We start from the raw sequence: 23,939 nt of genomic DNA, 5'->3' as shown, positions 1-23,939 counted from the left end.
GCTGATGTACTTACTCCCCCCAAGAAAAGGCTCCAGGCAAAATCACTTCTCTTTCCGAAGGCAATAAAAGATTTCTTTCCTCAGGTCTGTTGCAGAAGCATGAGAAGAACTTAAAAAAACCAAACCTGTAGGTTAAATAGCTCGGGGAAAAAACAGACAAAGCTGAATTCACGGGACTTACACTGCTTTATACACTGCTTTGTACACTTCTGCTGGTTATTTCAATGAATGGTTTGGAAAAAGTTCTTTTCAAAAGGAATACATCCACATAAAAGCTGAACCAGTAGACTCTAACTTATTTTCATGAAGACATCCACTGAAAAAGCAGAAAAAAACCCATATTTTTTCCAGCATGTTTAATTTGGGAAGGTGGACAGGAGTTTCAGTACCACTCAAAAAGTCTAAAGCTAAAAAGCTATTAAGCATTTAAGCACATGAACAGTCTTACTGACTCTGAGAAAAGTAACTTACTCAAGCCCTCACAAGACCAGAGCTTTACTTGCTCCTGGTTGTGTTTCCAAACAAAAGCTAAACTGCTTCTCAAACAAGACCATGGAAATCCAAAGGTTCAGAAGTCCTTACTTAGTCCCCTGATGGTCCACCACTATCCACCCTAAGCAGCCAGAGGTTTTCAGAGAGTAAGGATCACATCTTTATTTATTTCCATAAGCCACTTACTGTATCTTGTGTGTATCCCATCAGACACACCTCCTTGAGCAGCCTCACACACATTGCACATGTACATCCCTCTTGGCTTGCCCTGGCAGCCTCAGAAACCCAGGGGATTCTTCCAACACACCGTGCTGGTCTGTGGGGCTCAACCCTACACACTTTGGGTGAAAAGGCATCTTGTTTCCAGCTGAGTAGGCATGGACTGTAATGAAATATCTCTTTTATCACTAAACCACGACCTCCTGGACATATCAATGTACTAACACCTGACCAGCCCACTCAGTAGCACAAAGGACAGGGCTGCACCACCCTAACCTAACAAGCCTAACTCTAAATCCTTTCATTGGTTATGCCTGGGACTATGTAGTGACATACACAAGCCTTAAGGAATGAAGGGTGAATTTAGAAATTCTGATTTCCCTTCAGCATTGTCCTGCGGGAGCCGTTCCCGGGGCTGTCCCCGCTGGAGCAGGCAGTGTGTCATTGCTGGAGCACGGCAGTGTCCCCACTGGAGCAGGCTGTGTGTCCCCACTGGAGCAGGCTGTGTGTCCCCACTGGAGCAGGCTGTGTGTCCCCACTGGAGCAGGCTGTGTGTCCCCACTGGAGCAGGCTGTGTGTCCCCGCTGGAGCACGGCAGTGTCCCCGCTGGCTGCGCCGTCCTTCATCCCGCAGCACTGCGGGGACAAGAGGAGGACAGTGCAATATTAACCCGGCTCTGCGTTTCGATGCCGCAGATACAAACGCCCATGGCTGGATGAGCCCCTGCCTCTCCAGCGGGTCTGAAGCACAGCCCAGAGCTGCAGCCAGGCACGCCGCTGACAGCCTCTGCTCTTCTCCTATTGACTCGTGCGCCAGCTGGGAGGACAAACCCCTTTTCCCGGGGCTGGCTGCGGTGCTCGCCCGCTGCCCAGCGCCAAGGCGGCGGCTCCCGGCGGCGGTCCCCGCTCGCAGCCGGGCTGGCGGGGGCGGCCCGAGGGGGGGCCGGCCCCGCCCCCCCCCCCCCGCCCCGGCCCGGCCCCGCCGGCTGCCCGGGGGCCGCTCCTTGTGCCGCCCCCCGCCGCGGGGCCGCGCCGCGCCCCCGCCGCCGCTGAGCGAGCGAGGGGCGGCCCGTGTGGCGGAGCGAGCGCCGGCAGCGGGGACAGCGGGTCCATGGAGCACAACCACCTCCACCTCCACAACGGCTCGCTCCTGGCGCACCACCGCTATGGCTGCGGCTTGGGATACGCACCTGTCGTCTACTACAGCCTGCTGCTGTGCCTCGGGCTGCCGGGTGAGTGCCGCGGGACGGGCGAGGCTGCGGAGCGGCTCCTGCCCGCTGTGCGGGATGGGGGCAGCGCCCGCGGTGTCCTCGGGATGCCCCGGGCTCCGCGCGGCCGGTTCGGACAGCAGCATCTCTCGGACAGCAGCATCTCCCGGACAGCAGCATCATCTCCCGGACAGCAGCATCCCCCCGCCGGGTGCTGCCGTCCCGGCGCTGCCTCCCTCGCCACGGTTTGTCCCTGCCTGCTCTCGTCCTCCCCCCCGCCTTAGCGCACCCTGACTTTGAACTTGACATACAGAGTGAGCCTGTGGTGAAGTTTCTGCCGCTGTCGTTTTGGCCATGTGAGTACCAGAGCGGTACCCACACGGCCGGGTCCCCACCGATCGCCTGCCGGGCCGGCAGTGAGTGCAAGTGTAGCTGCCGAATTTTTCTGCTCCAAATCCCCACCCGACTCCGTGGGGCAGGGCTGGCTTTAGGAAGAGACACGCTACCACTACGGAACCTGACTGGGGAAGGAGCACGCTGTCAGGGGCTTAGCAGAGAGTTGTCACACTCGTGAGCCTGTCCCCGTGGCTGGTGGAGCAGGACAGGAGGTAGAAAGCCTAGTCTTGAGGTCAGTGCACTGCAAAGGCAGTGGCAATGCTGACAGTGAGACCCCTGAATGCAGGTACAGGGCTTGGAAGAAAGTCCCAGCTGACAGGCACCAGCCTCCAGAGTGTATAATCCTGAGCAAAATTTCCTACTTAAAAAGGGGCAAAGATGTTACAGAGGTGATTGGAACAAGAAAAGCTAGAGACGGCACAGATAAGGAGGAAAAGGATGTCCCAGTCTTGGATGTGAACAGTTGTGAGGCTCCACTGCCAGCACACAGCTCCAAACGTGCAGATGCCACACGAGCATCACATCGGCAGCACTGCCTAGCTGAGACAGGGACTGAGCAGGTGCTCCCTCCTGGAGGGGGCTGCCTGTGGCTGCTGCCAGTGAGATGCCTCGGCACGCAGGACCGAGGGGAGCTGCTGTAGTTACAGTGGGCAGAGCTGCCATCCCAGCACAGCTTGGGTGGGCAAACAGCATGGCTTGCTCACTGGTTTAACATCTCCAGCCTGAGAGCGACTTAGAGCGATCCCAAGGACAGGTAGAATGAGTCGGGAAGAAGTTCTGATGCGCTGAGGTGAATTGGTATTTTAAGGGTGTTATAAAAGAGAGTTTGCTTGTGTCTGTGTAGAGCTACACATTTTAAGTGCTGTGTGGAATGGCAAGCAGCAATGATAGGTAATAATCTACAGTTTCTAAATGCTTGTTCACTGTAATTCCTTCTTCTAGCAATTATTTCATAGAAAAATTTTTAATCAGACATGAAGAGAAGCCTGCCTCTGAGCAGCATGCATGTAATTACCACTCTCTGTATTGATGTGCTTTGTGTTGTTTCAGTTTGGGTTTTTTTTTCCCATTTCTGGCTTATCGTTAAAATTTGCTGATTGGCTAATAGTTCAGAGAACTGGAAAGTTAAGTCCTGTATTTACCCACAGAGGATGCAGAGTACAGGCAAGTATCTGTGCTCCAAAACATTGATGAGTCTCAGTCCTGACCTGAAGAGACCCAGCCAGCAGGGATAGGAGGTAGTTTCCTCTTCATTAATTCCTTAGGGTCTGCTTAGATATCCATAGTAATGTAATAAAAAGGCTCTGATTTCAGCACGAGTCCCCTAGGAACTGAGCAAGAGCCTCTCAGGATTATCAGGTGAAGAAGTTGTCAAGAAGCACTCTGTGGCTAAGCTTGCCTTTGTATGTCTCTGAAATGGGGGAAAGTCTTGCATGCCCAGACAAGAAAAATCATTTAATGAACATTCTGCACATACTTGCACCAGCTCCTTTAGGATACTGCATTGTAATTACAGACCCAACACTGTCATTCTAAGAACATGGTTAAAATCAGACATGGTCCAAATTAGCAATGGTCTCATGCATTTCTCAAGGGATTGGAGATTAGAGCAGTGGCACCAGTTCCAGTGCTTAATAGAACTGGCCAAAGCATGTGGTGGTGCAGCCCTGCTGAGTTCAGTGGGCTTTCATCAGGTGTGGATGTGTCCAGAGTGCATTGTCTGAGGACAGCATTGGCACTGACACCTGGATTCACTGCACATGTACAGTATGCTGAGTAAAAGCACAGTGTGCTGAGTGCATGAGAAATTCATGAGATGCACATGCACAGAGATGAGAACAAGCTGGATAGGCTTAGGGGAAGACTCACACAACCAGGCTTCATTGAGGATGCGGTACAGGGTGACAGCAGTGTTAAAAAGAGATTTTCATGTTCTAAGTTGAAGCTGCTCTTTAGTTTTTTAACATCAGAAATTTGTAAAGGTAGCAGACTTTATTGGCTGTTAGAAAAAGTGTCCTCAAGGCACATGGGATTAGTGCTGTGTGATGCCAAGAATTTAAGAGAAAACCTGTCTAGGATCTGTCCTCAAATACAGCACTAGTGCAGTGTTTTGCTGAAATGGAAAGAGTTAACTCCTTGCCACAAATCTTGGAGAAAGACTGATGAGAAGTCAGTTAACTGATTCTACCTTTCCTGCTGTACTGTCTGAAGTAAATTTCACTAACTCAACAACTCCACGTTGAGGCCAAGCAATGCCAGGCCTGGCTGTGTGTGCAGTAGAGGCATCCTCTGCCTCCCACCCCTGTATAACCCAGGCACCTCAGCAGACCCTGTTCTCAGCAGTGGCTCCTTCTCCCTCTCTGTTCAGCCAGGCACCAGAAAGCCTGTAAAAAGCAGAGAGGAGAGAAAGAAAAGTGAGCTCCCTTCAGCCCTGCTCTGGCAGTAGCACACAGAGGCAAGGGCCAGGCTGCACCCTACAAAGAGAGGCACTCACAGAGCCACCACTGCACACTGACCCTGCACGGCTGGTATTGCACCCAAGGTGGCTGCAGCTTGCCGAGGGGTCATCATGTCTTCAGGCAGCTGGACCAGGAGACTGCTTCTGTTCCCTCTAAGCAGAGGCTAGTAAGACAAAGACAGTTTTTTTAAACTTCTTTTGAGTGCAGGTGTGCAAAGGTGTCCCGCAAGTACACGGTCCTGCTACCAGGAGTGGGGCGTCTCAGGATCAGGTTGCAGGGAACAAAGAGAAAATGGCAATGCAAGCACGAGGCAGAGGTTCTGGAAGTGGGGTCCTCTCCCATTTAGAGGGGAAGGTTTCTCATTTATGGAGCTGTTCTGCAGTCCCTGCTCTATTAACCCTATTCTCCCTTTGTCTGTCAGAGAAAACCTCTGAAGCACCTGCAGTTTGCTGGGAGGCAAGAGAAGGGCTGGAAAAAGTCTTAATGGAAGTGTTTCTTGCTTTAGTGAGAGAAAATGCTAGAGAAGGGATGGTGTTGGATGTGGGGGAGGGAATAAATTGCTCTGATTCAGTCCAAGAGGGGGCTGGTAAAGGTGAGAAAGCAAAGAGCAACAGGTACCGCTCTCAGTCTGTCCCTTTGTCGGTGAGAGCTGCACAAAGCAGCTGAACCAAAGAGCTCTTTCTGTGGTAGGGCCACTGAACACACCAAGAAGTTCAGGCACAGAAGCAGCACTGCTTGCTGCAGACACCTGGCTTTGACCTTGATTCCTGCTTCATTAGAAGGAGCAGCAGCAACGGAGCTGCCTTGTATGCAGTCACTTTTTCCATCAGGAGTAGAGTGTATTGCTGCTGGAAGGACAGAGCATCAGCATTTCCTACATCAGGGTCTGGCCTGGTCCAAGTTCCCAGGGCTCATCTCCTCCTGACAGTATGAAAGGCAGAGTGAAATCTGGCTTTCCTAGCCAGTCCCAGTGGGATTGCTGGTTCCATTTTGCTCCGCAGTAGTTGCCTACCTGCGATGCACTTTGGCTCTGGGGATCATTGCATCCCAGTGACACAAAGCACAGCACCTTTACAGCATCTTCAGGAGGCAGCAGACTCACAGTAATATCCCAGGGAGGTGCCACTCCAAACTTCAGGAGCCTGGTCCACAACTGTTTCTTTTATTTGTGCTTTAGGCTTTTGCATTAAACTGATCACACTGATCTAAATGTAGATTCAAGACTTCACAAGCTTGGGGAAGCAGCCTGGACATGGTTGGATGCTCCCAGCTGGAAGGTGTGAATGGGTAGTGTTCATGTCAGACCTGCTGCTGAACAAGGTGATGTGGAGATGGGGACAACCTGGGTCATTCAAAGCCCAGCCAAGCACAGAGTGCATTCACTGGGCTCCATGTGGAGGGGAAGAAGCTGCGGTCGTGACCTGGAGGAGTGTGTGAGCTCAGCAGGGGTGCCTAGCTGTTGTAACACTCTGTGAAGAGACAGATACACGTTATGGACCTTGCTCTAACAGATGACAGATTGGATGTCCTTGCCCAGCAAGGCAGATGCTTCCCGGGGTGTTGGATTGACACGTGGGTGCACTGTGCCCACTGCAAACTGCAGTACAGTCACAGGCAAGCCAAAAAGATGGAGACATGATCCTTCTAGAGTTTTCTCCCTATATAAAGTTTGGAATAAGGAGGCTCTCTGGGAGATGTGCATGCCTGGGTCATCATCCTGGCAAGGCAGGTACTGTTGGTGGGCTGAGCACCCCTGATCAAGAGACCACACCACGCAGCAGCCCGGCTGTGTTCCCTGCACTCCTCAGCTGTGCGGGGGAGCGAGACCTGGAGAGGATTGCTGTGCCCACAGCTGTACCCAGCTGGTACCACAAGCACTAAGGGGGACAGGTAGCAGTGTTAGCTGGTGACTCACGTGGTGTGTAGTAGCAGTAAATACCAAAGCAGGCAGAGGTAGGTGTACACAGAGCACACGGCGCTATACAAGTGTCTGACTCGTTTTGGATTCCTGCCATCTACTGCCTAGTATATTCTTCAGCAATCACAGTACAGGCTTCTGATTAAAGACACCATTTCCAAGACCTAAACAGTCTTTCTCAGAGCAGCATACCTGAAAAAGAGAAGTGCTAAAGGAAGATCCTAAATATGAGTGGGAGAGTTGTTACAATGTAGAGTTATGACCTTGAAAGATCAGCACTCTCTGCTGCTGCTCATTAGTGAATAAGAACCAAACCCTCCTGAGACCTGATTCAACCACCCTTTTTACTCAAAGGCCATATATTCTCTAACTTAAAATCTGAATTGGATGCAAGGCCCATACATTGCATCCTACTAAAAAGGGGACAACAGATTGCCAGAACTTTAGCTTGGCTATTGCAGCAACTGAAGGGTGCTACAGCTCATTTACAATAGCAGTATTGGACAGAAGGGAGCAAAACTGCTGCTAACATGCTTAAAATGAGTAATTTCCTATTGTAAAATGAATGCTTGTTCTTTAGAAGAGAAGAACCATTATGAAAAATAACAGATTCATTCTGTTCCTGCACAGAGCTGGTGACATCAAGGTGTGCAGATGGGAGTGATTTAGTTTGGTCAGTACATCTGGAGCCTGTAGCCACTAAAATCTTGCAGCCTGAAAGACAGCATGTGGCTGAATCCATGCACAGACTGTGGAGAAGTTGATTGTAGATTTCTGGATGCCGCTAGACAGAGTGCAATTGCGAACTTTGGATTTCTTCTGCCACGTCAGTAGGAAACAACACTGTCAGGGCTGTAATGATAATGAGGTGCCATATTTGGGAGGCTCAGCAGACTATGAAGTGCACAACCTTGCATGGCAGGCTGCTAAAATGGATTGGAAAGGAAAAACTCCAAAGTACATTTTTCCTTGAAATGACAACGACACAAAAGAGAGAGCACAGCCAGTTTTCACGGTAGGTGGGTAATGCAGAGCCCCCAGTTGTTAAGAAGTCAAAACATTCAGAAGCACTAGGCAGTCTAATATCCTGCTGTTCTTCATCCACTCCCTTACTTAGTTCTCTCCTCCTCATCCTCTTTCTGCTCCCTTCTGTAAAATGGGGGTGAATCAGCAGAAACAAGCCAGCAGAAGGCCTTTAACCACACACGTCACAATTTGGTGTAGGCAAACAAACAACACGGAGATGTTCTGATGGTGGCTGTGCTCTGCTTTTGCCAAGGGCAAAACAATCCCTGTCCACAAAAGCTTCCACCTTCTGTTTCAGGTGGTCTTTTTGAACCTATAATCTCTTTTCTCATTAGCTTGAGACACCAGAAAAGGAAACGAAGCCAAAATTAACTCCTTGAGCACAGGAGGCCTTACACACAAATCAGTTCTCATTTTGCAGAATATGGATATGTACTTACAGATATGAAGACCCAATGTCTGGAGTGCCCTTGGTGCTGTTCTTGGAGGGACATCATGGGAGAAGATGGTATTGGGTTACCAATACAGTGTGGCTATGCAGAGAGAATGAAGTGCAGGCAGCCAAGCAGGACCAGAATTAGCAGTACAGAAGATGACCAAAAAGAATTGTATCCCTTTATCCATGGAAGAAAAGAGAAGTTTGCCTGTTGTAACACTGAAATTCTTCCCTTTTACCACCTGAAATAGTGTCCCTGCAATGTACAGTCATTAATCCTCTCCATCTTTTCCATCATATGGAGTATTGCCTGCACGGACAGGTGCTCCAGAGGTTGCTTTTGGTCTCAAGACAAATCACCTGTCAGTCAGTTACATCAGACTAGGATATTTCTCACATATTTGTTCACTACAAGTGTGTTTTCTTCAACGTCCTGACTAGCACACCACAGTGATATATCTAGTGGGGATGCAGTATATTCTCCATGGGGGAATAAAGCCAAACTGCATTGGTTTTACAAAGTCTGTAATTTCCTGCATACTGTGTAAAATTGGCATCGTCTCTGAGAAAGCTTGGCCATGGGGTTTGCAAGCATGAGCTCCTATTGCATTACCTAATGCTTTAGGAAGACATAAAGACTGGTTTATTTTAGCAAAACCACAATCAAAGGTAAAATTCTCTTAATTATTCATGTTCAGTAAAGAATTCATGGCAGTGTCCTTATGAAATCACATCCTCTCTCCATCCCAGTCATCCCATGAAACACCTCTGGCACCTGCCTCGGTACTTTGGCATTTGGTTTCAAAAGGGTAGAATGGTTTTGTCACCCTGGAGCTCGAGTTACTCAGCTTGAGACCCCTTACACTGCCCTGACAGCCCACATTTAGAAGCCACAGACACCTGCCAGATGAGACACCCAAATTTCCCTGAAAATCCCTGTCTGTCCAGATATGTTGCATGAATAACCAAATTCCTTTTATGATTTCTGCATCATTTTGCAGATCACTTTTTCTGTTCCCAGCACCAGTTTCCATTAGAAAGCTGTACTGCTCTAGTAGCAAGATGCAAGGCTAGACTTTGAGATGTGCACTTTAGACATTTTTATCCTTGTGTGGGTACCTCCAAATAAGGCTTTTGAGTGGCAGGAGCAATGTCTGAGATTCATTAGAGACTTTCTGCTCTGTAGGGCCATCTCAGGAAAGGTGGACAAGGAGGGTGAAGATGGCAAGAGGAGAACCAGATCCCTGTCCCATTTATGCACATGTGGCCTCAGTGAGCCCAAACCAGACCTCCCCACATCCTTGCCCAGTGTTCATCTGGGCCGTTCTCATACTGCAGAAAAATAGCTCTATTTTATACAGACTACTCCAGAAAACTCCAGTGGTCTGGGAAAACCAAAAGCATCTCAGTTTAATTACACCTTTCTGCCAGACTCGGTGGCTGGCAAGGCTCAAAGGGAGTATCAGCCACTGGCATCTCTGTGCCATTAGTGTCTGTGCCCTCCAACTGTGAGGAAGTGCTTGTGCTGGATTAAAATCCTTCTCTGGCCTCTGTGGCCCACTGATGGCTAATGCCAGCTGCAGAGCAGAGTACCTCTCTCACTGCATCTTTCCCCAGAGCCATCTCAGCTAATAAATGCTGTCAGTGAGAAAAATGGCCCCAGAGGCCAGATTTTATTGTCAGAATCTGGCCTCTGGCACTGATGTCTCATTCACTTGTGACTTGTAAGCACAAGGCCGTGCTGTGTTTTCCCTGACAGTAACTAACCCTGGCTCCTGCACATAGGAGGGAGTTTAGGTTGTCCTGGGCAGGAGCTTGGACATCCTCTACCTCCAGGTTCTCTTTCAGCCTCAGAACTAGCGTGTTCTGTCCTGGCACATGGGATTTTCTAAGTGCAAGCCACATGAGGGCCTTCCTACAAGATGTGAAACCCCCTCCAGTAGCAGTCCTGCCTGCCATAAATTCATGATGCTTTTTTTTGGTTTTTTTTCCCCCCCCCACGTATTCCTCTCCATTCCCCGGGAGATGATGCAGGCACTAACAGAAGGGGCTGACAGCTCTTCCCTCATGGGGGTGCCTTGCTGTGTGCTGTTTGACAGCACTCAGACATCTGAACAACAAATAAATCCACTTATTTTCAAAAATCAATCCTCACAGGAACTCCCCGGAAAGACAAAACTTGTATTGCAGTAATTATATTCTATAAAGTATCTCTTTATGCTTCACAGCAGTTTAAGGAAGGAACTCAGAATATGCTAATAAAAGAGAGGAACAAACTGAAGCACCGTTCATTCCGTCCCCATCTGCTCTGCTGCTGAGTTTGATCTATATTGGATCAAATGGTTGTTGTAAGAGGAAAATGTGGACCTACCCTATCTTCTTTAAGGGCAAACAGCATGCTGAGGTCATTTAAAAAGGTCACATAACCAGCTATAGCCAACATAATTATAATGTATTTACAGTGCCAGAGTATTCTTGTTTTGTTTTTTTTTTGTTAATAATTTCTGTTATGTAGCACCTTTGTCAGAAATCACCCATTGTCATCAGCTTCTCCAGAGAGCTCCCACACAAAATAAGGGCTGAATGCCATCCTCATCTCCAGTCTGGTAACTACTGGTGAGCAGCTGTGTTAGGAACTGTGGTCAGATCTGCCTGCTGGACACAGTACCTGTTTACATTTGAATATTGCCTCCTAGCTTAGAGGAAATCGTCTATTTCCCTCAAGCCAGAACATCCCTTTTTCTCACCACTTATTTTTAGCATATTGTACTTACATTCTCAGAGTTCTTAACTCTGAGAAGGAGGTGTTACTAACATTTTTTCTGAGGCAATTTAAAATTTACCATTTGTAGCTGTCTCTCTGTGCTAGTCAGGTAACTGCTGCTAAGCTTGTAGAGAAGTCTCACACATTACACAATAATTTGTGGGGATCCTAGCAACAGCTGTGTTGGGTAAAAGGTGTCCATTATATTCCATGACCTAACGTTTATCATGCTCAGTGAGCAGCACTCGTGGCTACTTCATTTAGGTAGTTTATAAAGCTGAACTGCTGAACTACAGAACCAGCCCTGTTCCCAGGGCAGGGAGCCACTGCTTGTGTTGTAAAGGCCATTTGACTGCACAGGCTGCTGTGTACGTGCAAAGTGCTCTCAATTAAAAAAAGAAAAAAAACAAACCACAAATAAAGCCCAGAACTATGCCTATTTCTTCTTTAGACAGATAGAATAGCTCCTGCTTAAGCTCACATGCAGTGGAAATAGTCACTGAAAGGAGCTCTTCCAATCCCCTGCAAAGGTTGTTGTTATTCACTATTTGAGTGATGACTGTAATCCATGAAATGAGAAGCTGTGGGGCAAAACTGTTCTTAAGGCACAGGCACTGCTTTGAGGCACAGAAGACTGCCCAGGCTTCACAACCCAAATCTACACAGGAACCACAGTTACTCCTAAAGGAAGATCCCTGTCAGACACAAAGGACCTGCAATGAATTTTGGTGCTGCAGTTTGCACTCAGAAGCTGATAAAGTCAGAAGAGATGTCAAAGGAGGGATGTAAGTGTCCTGTGATGGAGCCCAGCTGAGTTAGAAGGTTGCCTTGTTTTGAGCAGCCTGGAACAAAGGTGTTTGGGTATCAGATGCCTTTGGATGCTGTGTCTCAAGTGTCTCACGTCCTCATGCCTGGAGGGAAAGAATTGAGACTGCCATTTTGTACAGTTGCTTCTAATCATCATCATCAGCACCTCAAGGTTCAGCCAGCTAGTCCCCAATCAAGCCCTGGTTCTCAAACAGATATTTATAAATTCAGAATACTGCACTGCAGCAAGTGACGCTGGCATAAATTCCCATCTGTCATCCCCTAATCATCTCCCAGCACAGTGATCAATCTCTTTCAAATTCAAATGACCTTAACCACTTAGATACATCGCAAGGAATGGGCAGTGTACCATCCAGGACAATTTAGGGGTGCTGACCTATCCCGCAGCTGTACGTAGCTCCACCTATATTACAGCAGAGACAGATATTTTTATATCTCCATCATCATCATCTCTGCTATAGTTCTCCTTACAGACTACCATGCTAGTGCAAGAATTAGTGTCAGCAAGGTTAAAATATGGTCACAAATACTCTTCCATCACCTTTCACCCCCAGTGGGTGATTTTTGCCCACCGGAGAGCAGGACACTGAGGAGACACTCAGGAGTTACTGAGAGACTGGCACAAGGACACAGTTGGTCACACAGAGTGGTGTGCCATCACTTCCATTTTACTGAGCTTTAGACACCCTCTGAGGACACACCAAGGACCAGCTTAACACTGCCTAGGAAAGGGATGAAGGATTGAGGCATCCATAGCTTATCCACACTTTCCCTAAACAGTGTGCAGGAGGAAAAATACTCACAGATCCTGTGCTAAGACACTGGCATACTGGCAACTTTCTGCTGCAGCCCAGTATGTATCTGTTTGCACAAAGTCAGTGGTGTTACTATATTTCATATCATCCAGCAAGAAAAAAAGCTCTAATGTGATCCCAGGGAAAGCGTTTCCAATAGAAGATACAGTAACCCTTCCAGAAAAAATTGGGTAGGGTTTGTGTGTACTTTGTCACATCAATTTTCTAATCTGGCTCACCAAGCAAGGGTTGCTGGCCTTAGACAAATAACTTGCATTTCAGCACACGCTGTTACTGCTGTGGCTGGGAACCCTGAGAGAGGCAGGGGCAAAAGGTGCAAGGGACTTCTCATAAATCTGCTCCTGTAGCAAAACAGAGCAGGGTTAGAAGCAAGCAGCAGGACCCCTGCAATAGATAGAAAGTGTGAGGAGCAGGGCTGCTGTACCTGAGCACAGCATGGCTGCAGCATCCCTGCAGGAGCTGCTCTGACAGTCAGGCCAGAGTTACCAGCAGGGACCAATGCCTTCAGACATCCCCCTCGCTGCTCACTGGCTCCAGCTGCTGCTACTGGAATGAGTCAAGTCCAGGGGATTTAAAGAGAAGATGCACCCCATGGGTCACATCCAATATCTGTGAAGCTGAGCCAGTCAGCCTGGCTGGTCAAAACCAGCAGTGGCTGCAGAGCCATGATAAACACTCCAGCTCGAGGATTTCCTTGACAGTACATCACTCACTGCACCTCCAGGGCTCATCAGCAGGCACAGCAGAGGCATTTCTAAGCAAGTAAGTGAAAAATGACACAGCAGTTCTCTCTGTATCACCTCTTGTCTCCCACGTCTGCGCTGAGCTGAAATCAATGCAGTTGCATTCACGTTAATGGAGGACAGAATTGGGAAAATTCCCCTGAAGGCAATTTGAGACATTGGAAAGATCATGCTTATTTTTATTTTTTTTAATATAGGGAGTTGATTGTCATGTTTGGTTTAGGTTGTTTTTTTTTTCCCAAGATACAAAATTAATACATTCAGTTAACACAAAAATAGGTGAGGGCTATTAGCCAAAATCATTCACTCTTCTGCAGTTCATTTCCCTGGTGACAGAAATCTGCTCCCAGACAGCAGGCTTTGAAGGCATTCATGAAGGAGGAATTTTTTTCAGTGCCAAGTAAAGCAGTTTTTTAAAAAACAAGCATTTTCAGTTGTAGGACGTGTCCTAGGCCATCATTACCTTTATGTTACCAACTTCCTTTTTCTCTGGTTTAAAGGAATCTTTACAATTATTGTTGATTTGTTTTGGGAAATCCATCAAAGCTGCAGAAATGTTTGAAGCACTGAATGCACAGAAGAGGTGATTTACAGAACACTTAGGAAAGTATCAACTACGAACATTTGGCAGCCACTTGTACAGTAAACCAGATCTCTGATTTTTAAGTACTTCTTCAGGTATTCTAGCCAAGTGATTCCAGCCTCTTATGGGAACAATCTTGTGTCTCATTCTAGTCAAACTGACAGTAGGAATAATAGGAATTTATTTTTTTTCCAATTCAAGATGACACAGTAAGTTCTAGCAAACGAGAGGAAGTAGTTAAAATTTGGCTATGCCTTAGTGTTCCAGCAAATCTCGCAAGTACCACAAGGGCTGTTTATATTCCCTTCTCATTCATCCCTCATTATATGAAAAAGTGAAAAAAAGCAAGGTGGGAAATAAGAGCAAGTGTGTGTGTGAGTGTTTTTTCTCCTGCTACCACTCCCTTTGTGTGCACAGACAGGAGTCCCAGCACCCCCTGCTCTGGGGGTGGGTTCCAGAGTTGGGAGCAGGGCCACATGGTCCTGTCATTGCAACACCTGGTCTGAGAGACCCAGCTGGGGTGTTTTCCTTTTGGTATCTTGAACTTTAATAAGGTGGTCATGTTGCCAAGTACTTGAACAACTCCAATCAAGGGCTCAGAAAAGCTAATGTTACATCTTAATAGCCTAACTCTGTGTTTCTTTCTTCACAGCAAACATCTTGACAGTCATCATCCTCTCCCAGCTTGTAGCTCGCAGGCAGAAGTCCTCCTATAATTACCTTCTAGCTCTAGCTGCTGCTGACATCCTGGTTCTCTTCTTCATCGTCTTTGTTGACTTCCTCATGGAAGACTTCATCTTAAACAAACAGATGCCTCAGGTACTGGACAAAATAATTGAGGTCTTGGAATTTTCTTCCATCCACACGTCCATTTGGATTACAGTCCCGTTGACCATCGACAGGTACATCGCCGTGTGCCACCCCCTCAAGTACCACACGGTCTCCTACCCTGCTCGTACTCGCAAAGTCATCGTCAGTGTCTACGTCACCTGCTTCTTGACCAGCATCCCCTACTACTGGTGGCCCAACATTTGGATTGAAGACTACATCAGCACATCCATGCACCACGTCCTCATCTGGGTCCACTGCTTCACTGTGTACTTAGTGCCCTGCTCCATCTTCTTCATCCTGAATTCCATCATTGTCTACAAGCTGCGGCGAAAGAGCAATTTCCGCCTGCGAGGGTACTCCACAGGGAAAACAACAGCCATTTTGTTTACTATAACTTCTATTTTTGCCATATTGTGGGCGCCAAGAATAATCATGATATTGTATCACCTCTACGTGTCTCCTATAAACAACAGCTGGGTGGTCCATATTGTGTCGGACATCGCCAATATGCTGGCACTGCTGAACACTGCAATTAATTTCTTCCTCTACTGTTTTATTAGCAAAAGATTTCGCACAATGGCAGCTGCCACCTTGAAAGCCTTCTTTAAGTGTCAGAAGCAACCTGTGCAATTCTATACAAACCATAACTTTTCCATAACAAGCAGCCCTTGGATTTCCCCAGCCAACTCTCACTGCATCAAAATGCTTGTTTACCAGTATGATAAGAATGGAAAGCCTATAAAAATATCACCATGAAGAGGCCAATAGCTGGAGATTCCGGGTGCAAGTTCTTTACAAGTGGTTACATCTTCAGGATGTAATTTTCTGAAATGGCTGTTTTGAGGAGAGGTCATTTGATTTCATTTCCCTGGGTGGCCAGGGGCAGATCAGACTGTCGGGAGGAAACAGGTGCACTTGATTTTAGGAGCAAAAGTGAGAAGGCAAACACCTCCATCTCTTATATAGCATCTTGAATATGCTTCAGAGTTCAAGTCTTAGTGTTCAGTCACACTCAAACGTTTTGCATCCCAACACCAATGCAATCCAAAGTCATCAGAAGGGCAAAGCCACAGCAGTGTTTAATTACAACCTTTTCAAACACAACAAAACCTTACTTGACCATCAGTTTGCTATTGAGAAAGTAAATGGATGTTTTTGTGTACTCTGGAAGGTGCCATTTCTGAAGCGTGCACTTGCCAAAAATTACGTGTCGATTCTGGCATGAGATGCCACCACACACAGTTGTGCTGTCAAGACCTCCTTGCAGGAGGCAGCCTGTGAGACACAAGTGGTGACAAGCCTGGTTTTGGCTCATTTGAACAAGGCTCAAGGACCAGTACAGTACCTGCTGCAGCCTTGGCATGGAAAGCAATCCTGCAAGCTGCCAATATTTGCGTGTTTTAAGCTGTTATTTAAGAATGTGACTGAGACAGGGGAGCTCAAGGGAGGGAGGGATGTTTCTAGAGCCAAGAACAAAAGCAGCATCTTTCCCCAACTATTTCAGTCATGGTGTCTAAGTACTTTCAAGGGTGAAACCAAGTCCTGCCTAAAGCAGAGCTCTCACCAGAGCTGCTCCTGTGAGCAGTGATCAGAGCCTTTAGGTTCCTTCTTAATCAATACAGATTCTCAGTTATCCCCTATGTTCAAGCCTTTGGGGATTCACATATAAAAAGCTCAGCTTAAGACTTTCTCCTGATGGATGATGCCATCCTATTGCAGATTTTCCATTTAGTTGTTAAACAAACAAACAAAACAAAAAAAAAAAAAAACCAAACTGTGAAAGAAATTCATTAAATACTCAACAGCAGTAAAAACATTAAAGCCTTAGTTTAAGCTGATGTGTTTCTCTTATTTAAAGGTGGTTAACTTCTCTTCCTTCACACTCAAAAAACAGCATCCCATCAATGCTGAGTGTAGAAAATAAGAGATTTACAGGAAGTCTGAAAATGCACTTCTTTTAATTTCTTTCCCTTTCAGATCTTGGCATGTAGTCTCTTGTAGCCACATGCCACAACATCTTTATTCTACACTGGGCACTTACACTGGCCTGTGTGGTGTGAGGGCAGTGAGAATGTGGTGAACAGGAGCCCAGCATGGTCAGTGCACACAGCAGCTCCTCAGGAGCTGCAGATCAGCAGTAGCTTGGTGCTAATGCTGTGTTTGTGCCCCTGGCCCTCTCCAGTGCCAGTAGGGAGCTCGTGGTGCATCAGGAACTAACACAGAGAGGTCCTCTGAGGAGGGATCCAGTCAGGCCCACTATGGTGGGATCAGAGGGCTGAAAACATCTCTCTAAGACACATGGATGGCTCAGCTTTGGTGCAAATCCCCTAAGAAATGTCAAGGGAAGTCCTGCTGTGAAAAAGAGCCTGGTTCCCTTCTGCCACAAAGGTTGTGTTTGCACAGTGCCTGGTACCCACATCCTGCAAGAGCCAACCCCAGCAAAGCTGAGCTCACCTTCCCCAGAAGGGAACGGCAGCAGAAGGCACAGGCCATGAAAGCCAGGCCCCCAAAGACACACAGGGGTGATCTCAAGAGAGACCCAGGCTCGCTCAGGAGCAGAGAGGGGATGCCCAGGGCCCCAGGAACATGCACTGCCCAGGGACCTCGAGTGGCAGAACTCTCAGCAATTCTCTGTGAGGTGCTGAGGCACCCCAGGGACCACAGAGGCCAGAGCAAGGACAGGGGCACCTCTGGGGAAATGGGCTGAGAGCAAACACTGAGCCTTTCCACCCTCGCCCACCACAGGGATGGTTTCCATTTAAATGTCCCCAAAGAGAAATGAGGAGCTTCTCAGTCTGTTGGCTGCTCATCCTCGTGATATCAAAGCTTCACCCTTGCAATAATAAAGTGTAAAAGGGATGCTCAGCCTTGCTGTATTGGTCATGACAAGGTTAAAATTATTGCTCCCTTTATAGTGTTTTACAGAAAATCAGTTTTGTGGCCATCCTCCCTGCCCTTCTCTCAGAAATCTCCCTCTGGTCTTTGTCAGTTGATAGTAACCAAAGTTACCTTATGGAAAAGGTAGTGTACATTTCATTTTGGAAAAACACTGTATTTATAACTTATTTTTATTCTGCATTTGTTATGAGGAATGCTTGTCTGAATTAAATGTGAATGAGTCTGAAGTGCAATATCTATATAGATAAGTGGTTAATTTTTGAGAATGTATCTATTGAAAAAATACCTATTTATACAAGAAGTTCACTATTCTACCTAATATAATAGTAACCTTAAAGAAAATAGTGAATGTTTAGGGCTTTTATTTATTAAAAAAATGAAATTAAGTGCATGGCATATGCTGCCATTCACATGCTGTGACTTATTAATTTTTGTAACATAATGTTTATCCTGCAAACTATCAGTGTCATCTGTTTTTTTCTGTCCTGATAATGTATTTTTGTAAATTACCATATTTAAAAACAAAAATCTTTCTGCATATTTTTTTTCCCAATGAAAAAGAACGCATTAAATTCTTCTAACTTATTTGGAAAAACTCACAATCGTTTTCCATATCATTTTAGAAATGACAAGGTGCAATTTTCATGTACAGTGGATTGATCATTTCACTTCTGATAATTTAGGGCTTTAAAAGCTTGCTTCCAAAGCCCTTTGAAGTCAAAGGGAAGGTTGCTAGTGGGTTTTGTGGTTGGTTTTTCCAATCCCCATCATTTTAGGAGGGCTTTGCATCAAGCTGTATCTTGTTAGCAGACATTCAAAGCCTTCTTAGAGTCCAGTTTGGATAATAAAGCCTTGACTTTTTAGTCTGCCATATGGGAGCTGCTGTTGATAATACTTGCCTTATTTTTGATTGTGTGAAGCCTCTTGCAATGACTGTTGCTAACTAGCCATTGTCTTGCTGTATTATTTGTACCTCCTAATTTTCCAATAGTAAAAACTAAAAAAGCACATGTAGTGTCATTATTTAGGGAAAAAGTATCCTGGAGACAAAACCATCTTTATTGTGGAGATGGTCTTTTGTACTCTAATTTTATTTCAAATATCTACAATTAGAAAAAATAAGCTGTGAATGGACAGTTTTACAATTACTTATAGGTATACGTTCTTGAAGACCACAGCTAGGAACAAAATACTTTTTAGATGAGTTGCTGGTATATAAAATTATGGGACCTATCACCTATTTAAATTGTGAATATTGATATTTTCATAAGTAGACAATATATTGTGTTTGACAAACTTGTTTGTATTATAATAAATTATGGTGCATAACTTACTACTGTGTTTGGAGCTATTGTTTGGTTTATGGATTCTTATATACTTCTGATTTATAGATACTTATGATACACTAAAATCAGACTGAGAAAGTGGATGCAGAACCTCAGGAGACTGCTCATGGAAGAAGCCCTACATTTATTGAAATGAAAATTTCTAACACTGCAGGAAAATGTAAAACTATCTGGGATCAAGTTCCTAATTTCTCTGGAGAAGTAAAAGGACATGAAAAGGACAAAACCCACTAAAACTAAGCAGAGACTAGAGAAGAATCTGACCAGAAAAGTCCTTTGTCTTAGAGCTCAAACACTGTAGGGTGAAGCACATTGAGAGGAGAGGACCATGCAGACAGTGTCTGACCTGCTTGTCAGATTTCCCTGCTGTAAAAGGCTTGGGAACAGGTTTTAAAATACAGCTTCAAAGAGAAAAATGAGGGGGAAGGGGCACTTCAGAAAAGGGCAATGTCAGATTTGATGGAGCTTATCAGAGTTGTTCCTTAAGGAAAGAGCCTGGGGTCTGCCTGTCTTGGTGCTTTCATTAACAGCTGTGGCATGAGAAGTACCGATCAAGTGTACAGGCTATAAAAATGGAATTATACTGCTGGCAGAGGACTGAAGGACAGGTGTTTCATGTAAGAATCAGATGACCTTGCAGATTGCAGTGATAAAAATGGGATGAATTCAATAATAATAAACACAAGGTTCTCCACTTGCCTGCCTCTAACAATACATTTTCTGTAAAACCTCAGCAGTCAGAAACAACCAAGAACCCAGTGGTGCCAGCTGGGCTTGAATGACAATGAGTCACCAACAGAAAGCAGCTGAGAAAAATCCCAGAATGTAATCACAGACACTTCTAACGATACAGCACAGTATTAATTGCATTTTGTAAGACTTCATGTGCTACATGCAGATGTATATAAAGGGATAAATAGCAGTGCAGAAAAACTTGATGAAACTGAGATGGAACAAAAATAAGCAGTTATGAATTTTCCTCAGGTAAATACGTCCTGGCAGTTAAAAGACATTCTAAAGCAGGGAGGCTCAGCAAAAGCCTTGCTAGCAGCCAGGCTGGTTTTAAATGGAGCCTGGTAGGTTCACACATAGAATTATGAGATGAGGCAGGTGGCAAAACACATTGGGACCGTGCTTCCTTGGAGCTGGCAGGTCTTTAACTCAGCTTAAAAGACAGCAGAGGTGTCCATTCATCCTATCTCATGCTGAGGGGCAGTGTGAGAACCGTGAGAGCCAGCAGCTACTCAGAGCAATTCCTGCAGTGAGCCACAAATCCTGCAGTGAGCCACAATTCCTGCAGTGAGCCACGATTCCTGCAGTGAGCCACGATTCCTGCAGTGAGCCACGATTCCTGCAGTGAGCCACGATTCCTGCAGTGAGCCACAATTCCCTCAGCAGCTCTCCCTGTGGGTGCTGCAGGTGGGACCTCTCCAATGCAGCCCCACTGAACTTGCACCACCTTCTGCCTCAGCTTTCAGTTCTTTAAACACCTCTTTAAACCTGACAGAAGAGTAGAAATTTTAAAAGCAGCCTCATACAGTCCTGAACAATTAAATAATAATCCTGCTCTTAGCAGGCTGGGGCTGGATTTGCAGGATCTGCATTTCTGACAGTATGCAATTAATTCCCAGGAGTTGCCAGACACACCAAGGGGGTTGAAAGGCTCCAGCCTTTTGTAATAAATAAGCATCAAAAATGAATTTACTATTAACTTCCTACAGGGAACCAAATATACATAAATAGTTATTACAATTACAAAATCATGTCAAAAAATATCAAAGGCTCATGTTTTCCTGCCTTGCCAACAGGCTAGAAATGCTGCTCCACCTATTTCTCCCAATCTGCACCTTCTACTAGCAGACTAAATGGACAAGTTGAGCTGCAGGCAAAAGTATGATATTGAATATTACAGTCTTACAGATTAATTTGCTGCAACAGAATGTACTGAAGACCTTCAGCTGAGCGTGGCTCAGAATTGGCTCGTGCTGTACAGCACATAATGAAACAGCCCCTGGTCTGAGGATTTTGCAGGGACACGTGGTGTCCGGGCAGAGCCTTGTGTTCCAGCAGGTCCATCAGGTGCAGGTTAGCCTGGGAAGGGCAGTAATGTGGGGCAGAAAGAAGCACACTGTGATGCTGTCCCTGCCATGGCAGGGAGAGACACCCTGGGATGGGTTCTGCTGCTGGAACCTGGCTCCAAATGGGGCAGTGACCCCCAGGGATAGGCACAGCCCTGCAGACAGACAACGGCCTTCACACTCCCAAACAAAAAGCAGCAAAGGGTTAGTGTCACAGGAGGGATCAGCTTCTGGTGGCCTAAAACATAATTTCTCCCACCCTTCCAGTGTCACAGCCCAGTGAGGCAGCCCAGCCAGAGGAGAAGTGCCCAGGCCCCTTGCTGTCCCTGCAGATCTGCCTTGCAGGTGGGATTCCCCTCATGACATGAAGATGACTGTCATGTAGAAAGTCCCCACCAGCCACTCATCCCAGCTAGCAGAGAGAAATTCATCTCAGCCACTGAAAATGCCCAAAGTGCCGGAGAGGGGACACATGCCATGGTCCCAAGTCGTACATTGTACAAATGAGGACAATGAGCCCTGCCTCCACCAGCCACCCTGCCCACTTGGCAAAGGGCAAAGAGTTTAAACAGCCAAGACTTTTCCCTCCTGGATTTTATAATGGAGTTTGCAGCCCAGCCTCAGGACAGACAGACTTTCCAACAGGATTGGAGACACTCAGCCTTGTGAATTAAATATCACCGTGAGCCTGGTGACGGGCAGTGGCTTCCAGCAGTACCTTCCTAGTCATTTGTCACAGTCATCTTTGTAAATGTAACTGATTCTGCTGGACTGAGCTCCCACAGGTTTCTGTCCTGCAGGTGCAGACATTTAGCATTGCTACATTTCTAGAATAAAAGTGTGAGTAAAAGACTAAATCTGAGATGTCATGTTCAGGAGGAAATCCATGAGCCTATGACTAGTGCACATCTCAGGTACTGGGCTAAAATCACACAAGGATGCAGCTAAACAAAATGGTGCATTTTAGCAAACATTGGTTAAAATGGTCTTCAGCAGAGATCCAGTTTCCTGAATTTCTTCTGTGTGTGTTTTATTTTTAATAGGTCTCCACTCTCCCCCATATCCTTTAATGAAGAAAAATAGATTACAGACTGTGGAGTTTCTCCTCCTTTTTCTTTCATGTACTTAGGAGTTTCAGAAAAAGCAACCTAATTGAACTGTGGGCAATTTTAAGGAAGGGACAACTGTGCCCAGTAACACGGGAGCAGAGGAAAAATTTGCATTACCTCCTCTTTTAAGCTTTATTGCTGGGGCCAATTTAGACAGAAACAACCCAACCCCCTATCTCTTCCTGTGCATCCTGAACAGGTCAGATGATGTCAGATAATTGCTCTGCTTGTGTTTAAGACAAGAAGTTCATGTTGGTGATGTTGAACCATGAGGTGCAGCATGCTCCAGCTCCTCCAGGAGTTTCTGCTCTCTCTGAGCTATCAGCCCAGCTCCAGGCTCAAAAATGGTCACCTGTCCTCCCCCTGTCACCATCACAGCCCAGCAGCCCACTCAGACCCCCTTTCCCTCCTCACCCTTCCCCTGGTCACAGACAGGCAGGGCTGCAGGGCTTCCCCACACCCTGGCCCTTTGTCCAGCCACTGCCTGGCAGGGACACTGCAGGCATCTGCTGCATGGCAAGTTTGCATGGAGGCAAGAATGGGGAAGTTTGGGGAGGTGCTGCTATAAGCAACCCCTTATCCCTAGACTAGAGAGCATTACACAGAGCTCAGGGGTGAGAAGCCAAGACCAGAAGATGCTACTATTTTGATTTTGAATTGTAGATGTCAAATTTATCATATTGTCTACAACTCCCCAATCTGATCAAATAGTCACTTTAAATCTGTTGTTATTTATCACCACTAGAGGTTGTGGAGGGAAAAATTAGCTGAAAGCTGCTTTATAGATTAAAACTGACTCAGATTAGAAAAGCACAAACTAAGTAAAGAGAACCAAGAACTATCCTGATATATAAAAGCATTTGAAAGGAGTCCCCCTCAGTGCCAGCACAGTTCCAAGTGGACCAGAGGTGCATCCTCCCCCTGCAAAGCTCCACACACCAGTGGTGAGGACAAGGAGCAGCCCTGTGTGCACTGATGGGGTGTAATGTGCCCAATGTGGGGTGTAAAAGCACCCTCAGTCTGGCTGAGCCAACCAACAGGCACAACTGCAAGTCATCCAAACCATCTCTTGAAGCTGCATCCCAGAGGATCTCCAGCAGACATCTGGCCACAGCTGGCAGTTTAATCAGCTGCCTGCAGGAAGAGCCACATGCATAATAAACCAACTTCATTTAAGCCGATCCTGCACTGGCGTGACCTTTTCCAGGAGTGGGTTTGGGTGAACTCCAGCAATCAACAGCACTGAAGCTCTGCAGCTGCAGGAGGGGAGGCTGCGGCTGTCGGGGCCTGGGAGCCCAGGGGTGCAGCCAGGAGCAGAACAGCACACGGTGTTTGTGTCTGTGGGCACTGGGGGGAGATCAGCAGCACTCGGGGGGAGATCAGGCTGCACATCTGCAGGCTGGCTGGAGAGGCTGCTTTACGTGCAAAGCCACCACACGGAATGTGAGCTACAGCAGCGGTGACTCAGAGGGGAGAATGAACGGGGAAGGGAGGAAATGTGCAGTTTAATTAAACTTCTCAGAATTATCCAAGTGGGGAAAACAGAGGAGCAGCACAGGGGACTCCAGGAGCAGTGACTGTCACCTCATACAGGAGCACATTCGTGTAAATTAAAGGAATTCCAATCAAGAGCATCAGTGGGTCTCTGGAGGGAGGAATCCAGAGACATCAGGACACGGGTCAGGCCACTCAGAGTCATAGAATCGTTTAGGTTGGAAAAGACCCTTAATCACCTGAAGTCCAGCTGTGGTACAAAGCAGAGAAAGGCCAGAGTTCCTCTGATCGCCACCT

General features: G+C 46.6%; 1 protein-coding gene across 1 annotated transcript; it reads left to right on the top strand.

Annotated features, from left to right (window-relative positions):
• Positions 1–1,821: 1,821 nt before the first annotated feature.
• GPR139 (G protein-coupled receptor 139) lies at positions 1,822–15,473 on the top strand. Its single transcript, XM_005522930.3, has 2 exons — positions 1,822–1,942; positions 14,539–15,473. The coding sequence occupies exons 1-2, from the start codon at positions 1,822–1,824 to the stop codon at positions 15,471–15,473; spliced, it is 1,056 nt and encodes a 351-aa protein (XP_005522987.1).
• Positions 15,474–23,939: the final 8,466 nt, after the last annotated feature.

Source organism: Pseudopodoces humilis, chromosome 18 (genome assembly GCF_049639895.1).
Source record: "Pseudopodoces humilis isolate 2021_Gansu_Grassland_sample_001 chromosome 18, ASM4963989v1, whole genome shotgun sequence".
Taxonomy (NCBI): Eukaryota; Metazoa; Chordata; class Aves; order Passeriformes; family Paridae; genus Pseudopodoces; species Pseudopodoces humilis.
This window is presented reverse-complemented; position numbering and strand designations above follow the sequence as displayed.